Genomic DNA, 6,699 nt, shown 5'->3' with positions numbered 1-6,699 from the left:
CACACCCCTGAGCACTTCCTCCCAACCATTCGAAGTCCCAGTTGAGTTTAAGCTCCGTGCATTACAAGGCAAAGACAAATCAAGGATTATATGAGAGTATATTAGAACGAGACACATCCTAAAAAAAAAAAAAAAAAAAAAAAAAAAATTATTTCAAAGAAATTAAGCAAGATGGACATATCAGCCCATGGACTAAGACACTTATGTACCCTGAGAGGCTGGGCCCCCCAGGATCTTATTGGCAAAGTCCGTGGCAGACGCAGGATCAGTAAACTTACGTATAACTCCATCTGGAAGTGTCACCCTCAGTTCCGCAGGGTAGAACAGGCAGAACTTGATCCCAGGACAGGAATGCAGAAGGCGCTTGACACCAGTAAACTGTGAACGCTTTTTAGCCACTGCAGGTGTAAAGTCTGGAAAAATGGAAATCCTTCTGCCCTGGTAAAGTAGAGGAGAATTTGCCCCTGCAAGACGTAGCAGCTGTTCCTTGACATGGAAGTAATGGACTCTAATGAGAAGTGGGCGAGGAGGCGTTCCCTCTCTGGGCTTTGACCCAAGGGACCTGTGAACCCGATCTAACAAGGGTGCTTCATTCAGTTTCAGAAGATCTTGCAGGAGATGGGAAATAAACTCCCTAGGGTTGGAAGACTCCAAACCCTCGGGGATGCCAACAAGGCGAATATTGTTACGCCTTGATCTTCCTTCTAGATCCTCACATTTAGCTTGGAGTTGTCTGACCTCCTCCGTTAGGACCTTTACAGCAGATTGAAGAGAAGTCAGGTCGTCACTGCAGGTTGTAGCTGAAAGCTCCAAATCTTTAATGGTAGTCCCTTGAGCATTAACGGTGGCCTGTAGGGTGGTTATAGCAGCTTTAAACTCAGCCTTCACAGATGATATTTCTGACCGCAGTGTATGGGTAACCGTGTCAATCTTGCATTCAAGCTTGTCGCAGATGTCCCGTTTCAGAGCCTCCAATGCTCTGGTAAATGTGGCTTCACCGAGCGGTGCGCCCGCACCCTGCTCGTAGCTGCTCTCTGTGATAGCCGCGTCACGTTGGGATTCGCGGCCCAGCTCCGGGCTCTGAGAACCACCCGCGCCGGCTTGACCCCGTTTTCGACGGTGCTCCCTCTTATCTGCCATTGTACAAAAAGAAAAATGAAGAGCAAATGGTGAGGCTTTTAGTGGGAGAACTTGATTGCCCGGACGCAACTGCTACGGTCACCACAGCCAACCAGGAAAGAAGCTCCTACGGCCTTTCCCAGAAGTTGTCAAAAGTAGGTTTCCCGACCTCAGAGAGTGAAAAAATAAAAAAAATAAATAAACGAGCGGATGCTCGGCGGCAAGAACGGTTATTTAGAGCCTACAGGGCTGATATAGTAAATGCGGATGCGTCTTAAACCAATATTTTTGTCATTGCTTTGCGGAGCCCCGGGAGACACGTCTTCACACCATAGTCTTCTTGCATTTCTGTGTGTTATATGTACAGGACAGAGAAACGGCGATGAGCTCATTACGATTACAGCACCAAATTCCAGTTGTTACATAACAAATCTGAACATTACATCTAGATGAGCTAAAGTAACCTTGTTTTTCTTTGTCAATCATCATTTTTCAGATGCAGCAGGCCTATGTAAGCCAAGACAAAGCAATGACTGTGAATAAGAGTTCAGAAAAAAGGGTGATTCACCAAACCAGATGCTTGAAGAGGCTCACTTTTCATCAATCAACTCTCTTTGAAGACACCATACCCAGATCTGGTAACTGGAAACCAGCAGCTGTAGTAAAAATACACAAGTTCAAAGAACTTTAAGGTGAAGTGGTATTTATTTATTTCTCATTTGGTCTTAGATAACAACAAGAAAGACCAAAGTGGAATGTCATCTGCAGCAATAATAACCTCAGGTAAATATTAACATTATATTGCACAATATGAACAATGTTAAGTTAATGAGTAAGTAAATGATTATTTTCTTAAAATAAAGAACAACTGGAGGAGAAAGAGATACAAGAAGAGTCTCTGGAGAAGATGAAGAGTGAAGACAAAGTAGGAGAGAGAAAAGAAAAAGTACAGCAGGAGCCTCTTAAGAAGATGAAGAGTGAAGCCAAAGTAAGAGAGAGAAAAGAAAAAGTACAGCAGGAGCCTCTGAAGAAGATGAAGAGTGAAGCCAAAGTAAGAGAGAGAAAAGAAAAAGTGCAGCAGGAACCTCTGGAGAAGATGAAGAGTGAAGCCAAAGTAAGAGAGAGAAAAGAAAAAGTGCAGCAGGAGCCTCTGGAGAAGATGAGGAGTGAAGCCAAAGTAGGAAAGAGAAAAGAAAAAGTGCAGCAGGAGCCTCTGGAGAAGATGAGCGGCAAAAGGAAAAGGAAGGAAGAAAAGATACAGGCAGAGCCTCTGGAGAAGATGAAGAGTGAAGCCAAAGTAGGAAAGAGACAAGAAAAAGTGCAGCAGGAGCCTCTGGAGAAGATGAGCGGCAAAAGGCAAAGGAAGGAAGAAAAGATACAGGCAGAGCCTCTGGAGAAGATGAAGAGTGAAGCCAAAGTAAGAGAGAGAAAAGAAAAAGTACAGCAGGAGCCTCTGGAGAAGATGAGCGGCAAAAGGAAAAGGAAGGAAGAAAAGATACAGGCAGAGCCTCTGGAGAAGATGAAGAGTGAAGCCAAAGTAGAAAAGAGAAAAGAAAAAGTACAGCAGGAGCCTCTGGAGAAGATGAGCGGCAAAAGGAAAAGGAAGGAAGAAAAGATACAGGCAGAGCCTCTGGAGAAGATGAAGAGTGAAGCCAAAGTAGGAAAGAGAAAAGAAAAAGTGCAGCAGGAGCCTCTGGAGAAGATGGGCGGCAAAAGGAAAAGGAAGGAAGAAAAGATACAGGCAGAGCCTCTGGAGAAGATGAGCGGCAAAAGGCAAAGGAAGGAAGAAAAGATACAGGCAGAGCCTCTGGAGAAGATGAAGAGTGAAGCCAAAGTAGGAAAGAGAAAAGAAAAAGTGCAGCAGGAACCTCTGGAGAAGATGAAGAGTGAAGCCAAAGTAAGAGAGAGAAAAGAAAAAGTACAGCAGGAGCCTCTGGAGAAGATGAAGAGTGAAGGGGGAAAAAGGACTCTGAAAATAAGGTGCAATTTATTCCATTGCTCCCAGTAAGCCCAAGAAATGCCTTATTTGAGGGCTTTTGCATTGTATTTGTTTTTGAAGATCCCACTTTTTTATTACATAAAAGAGTTGTTAATAAAAAGTGATCATCTAATACTGTGTCCAATGAGTTACTGTCACGTTTATTTTCTGGAATCACAAGTGCTCTCAGACTTGACATTATATATTTCCACCATATGTGAGATCAGTCAAATTAAGAAAGGAGACATGCTTCTTGAAGAAGTAAAAGTCCAAGCTTAAGACATATTTTCAGTATGTAAATGTTGAAGTTTTGGGGTATGTTGTACTATACAGTCAAACCATTTGATGCCATTTGGTCCTATATCTACACAAATTTCAGTTGTAAAATCACAAGGCTAATAAGTTCACATAAACTTCATAACTTAATCAGAATGTACATAGAGGTCCTACCACTGGGGGAAAGACCAAGCACCACAATCTACCACATTTTCTGAACCACTTGCTCTCATCCACATAGGGAGCCGCATTGAACTTGTTAATCTAACAAAAGAAAAAGTGACCTCAATTTTGCAGCGGTTTGCAGATTTGTTCTCCCACCTGCCCGACTTTAAATGGTAAATGGCCTGCATTTGTATAGCGCTTTTCTAGTCCTTAAGGACCCCAAAGTACTTTACACTACATTCAGTCATTCACACACTGGCAATGGCAAGCTACATTGCAGCCACAGCTGCCCTGGGGGGCACTGACAGAGGCGAGGCTGCCGGCCACAGGCGCCACCGGGCCCTCTGACCACCACCAGTAGGCAAACATGGGGTTAGTATCTTGCCCAAGTATATTTGGCATGCAGCCAGGAGGCAGCCTGGGATCGAACCACCGACCTTCTGATTAGTGGCTGACCTGCTCTGCCACCTGAGCTACAGCCACCCCAGAAACTTACTTTGCTCAAAGAGCGCTATTTTGAAACACAGCCTGGGGTGATAATGCACTCATAGCCTGACTCGAGCACAACAGGCAAATTGTTCAGAAGAAAATGGGCAAAATGTTGAAACTGGGAGTGATAGAAGAGTAACACATTGTGTAGTGTTTCCTCACTTGTAGGGAACAAAGATCCTATGGAACGCCAGGACTGCCATAATGAATTAATTAAATACACCATTAAATAATTAATTAAATGTGGCAATAATTAATTAAAATCAGAAATAATTAATTACATAAATATTTACGACACATGTAATTAATTAATTATTGACACATTTAATTAATTATTTATTTATTTCACTTGGGTTTTTCTCCACATCACTTGCTGCTTCACCATCTGTAGCTGTAGCGCCACTGTCACCTCATCCGCCTGCAGTCACCCTTCTGCCATCTTCTTCACCGGCTGCTATGTCGCCACCTGGACCTGCCCTGCGTGAGCAGGAGCTCGGCGAGCCGGAGGAGCCCGCGAGGCAGCAAGAGGAGCAGGAGCACCTCAGCGAGCAGGAGCCGGAGCTGGAGCTCAGCGGGCAGGAGCTCGGAGAGCGGGAGAAGCCCGCGCCGCCAGCTGCGCAGCTCAGCGAGCCGGAGCAGCTCAGCGAGCCACCAGCTGAGGAGCCAGCGCCGCTGCAGCTCAGTGAGCCGGAGCAGTGTGTTTGTGTAGATGAAACTACAGGGTTATTTGCTGTGCAGAGAACTGGCCATGGGTTCTCTGTGCCAGTTCACGTTCAGAGGAAAACATGGGGGATGTCTCACAATATCAGATGTGAGCTGGAGGAATGTCAGCAATACCAGTTGCTGGCCCAGCGGAGCGGACTAGGCTTCAGTTTATGTGAGCACCTTCGCTCACTAGATTACTGCCGAGAAACTGTAAAGGAGGTTTTTCTTCAAGAGCACATCGTGATGGAAATGGTGGACCTTAAATTTTTTGGAGAGGCCAAAGCTGCTACATGCATAAAGAGACAGAAAGCTGCCCAGATGGCATATGCTCCACTTTGTGTGAGGGTGGATTTTGGTGGATCCTCAACACAGATCTGTTTGTCTGTATTTGAGCCGGAAATACACAGTTTCTGCCGTCTTGGCAGAATATTTGTGACTTATAATGCTCTGAGGAACACCTGGCATTGTGCTTGTGCAAAGCCTCGAATATCATGTCCTCATAAAAACATAGCTAAATGGCATCTCTTCCAGACACAGAGAGACATCTTCAAATCAACTGTACCACTATCATCAGGCACCCCATCACAGATGACTCAGGAGAGTTCTTCCTTTGAGGACAATGCCGCAGAATTCAACTTGTCCCAGAGCTGAAAGGCTGGCTGAACAGTCAAGTTGTTGAACAGTTCTTTGCAAACATGAGGAAAAGCAATTACTTTTTAAGTAATATGAGTCCATCCACACATGTGTTTTTGATGAGAAATATAACTCATCATTATAACACTGTCACCAACAAGAAACTTCTGGAGAGGCAGCTACGACATGGTCGACTTGGAAAGATCAATATCTCATTGTCAGCACTGGGTCAAGCTGTTGTAGGTAAGTATATGCATTGTCTTATGACCAGAACGCTACCACACAAATACAAATCTTTTTTACACACACACAAATTCTTTTTACACATACAAAACTGATTTACAAGTACAAAATATTTATGACCACATTTTGACCCCTTGGATTTGTTCCTATCTGTGTGTGTATATTCTTTTCTTTGTGTACCTAGCCCCAAAGGTGTGCAATAAACCCAGAGAAACCACAGAAACAGTGTTGAACCCAGCACCTTCAATGTCTGGTGACACTGGTAAAATTTCTTATTTTGAATAGTGATTGTCATATATAGGTGAAATAATAATCTTGCATTCATTATCTTGTTGTAGTTGAGGGCTCATAAACGAATTTGTTACATGCTGTTTCAAATGAATTTCCTTCTATAAATAGTGCTCATTTTTCTTGCATTTGTATGCATTTAATATGCATTCTATGTAGTGTTTTGTCTGAAACCTGTTAAAAGCCCTATAGGACCTCAGGAAAGAGTTGACAACAAGAAAGCCAATACAGGGAGTGCAGAATTATTAGGCAAATGAGTATTTTGTCCACATCATCCTCTTCATGCATGTTGTCTTACTCCAAGCTGTATAGGCTCGAAAGCCTACTACCAATTAAGCATATTAGGTGATGTGCATCTCTGTAATGAGAAGGGGTGTGGTCTAATGACATCAACACCCTATATCAGCTGTGCATAATTATTAGGCAACGTCCTTTCCTTTGGCAAAATGGGTCAAAAGAAGGACTTGACAGGCTCAGAAAAGTCAAAAATAGTGAGATATCTTGCAGAGGGATGCAGCAGTCTCAAAATTGCAAAGCTTCTGAAGCGTGATCATCGAACAATCAAGCGTTTCATTCAAAATAGTCAACAGGGTCGCAAGAAGCGTGTGGAAAAACCAAGGCGCAACATAACTGCCCATGAACTGAGAAAAGTCAAGCGTGCAGCTGCCAAGATGCCACTTGCCACCAGTTTGGCCATATTTCAGAGCTGCAACATCACTGGAGTGCCCAAAAGCGCAAGGTGTGCAATACTCAGAGACATGGCCAAGGTAAGAAAGGCTGAAAGACGACCACCACTGAACAAG

General features: G+C 43.8%; 1 protein-coding gene across 1 annotated transcript; it reads left to right on the top strand.

Annotated features, from left to right (window-relative positions):
• Positions 1–1,151: 1,151 nt before the first annotated feature.
• On the top strand, positions 1,152–3,190 carry LOC146649016 (uncharacterized). Its single transcript, XM_085387027.1, has 4 exons — positions 1,152–1,274; positions 1,616–1,757; positions 1,849–1,902; positions 1,983–3,190. Exons 1-4 carry the CDS (start codon positions 1,167–1,169, stop codon positions 3,125–3,127), a joined length of 1,449 nt encoding a protein of 482 aa, XP_085243153.1. The 5' UTR covers positions 1,152–1,166; the 3' UTR covers positions 3,128–3,190.
• The last annotated feature ends 3,509 nt before the right edge of the window (positions 3,191–6,699 follow it).

Source organism: Rhamphochromis longiceps, linkage group LG17, assembly GCF_057381845.1.
Source record: "Rhamphochromis longiceps isolate RC_006_pf linkage group LG17, R_longiceps_female_GT1.1, whole genome shotgun sequence".
Classification (NCBI taxonomy): domain Eukaryota; kingdom Metazoa; phylum Chordata; class Actinopteri; order Cichliformes; family Cichlidae; genus Rhamphochromis; species Rhamphochromis longiceps.
The sequence above is the reverse complement of the archived record's forward strand: the minus strand, read 5'-3'. Positions and strand labels throughout refer to the sequence as shown.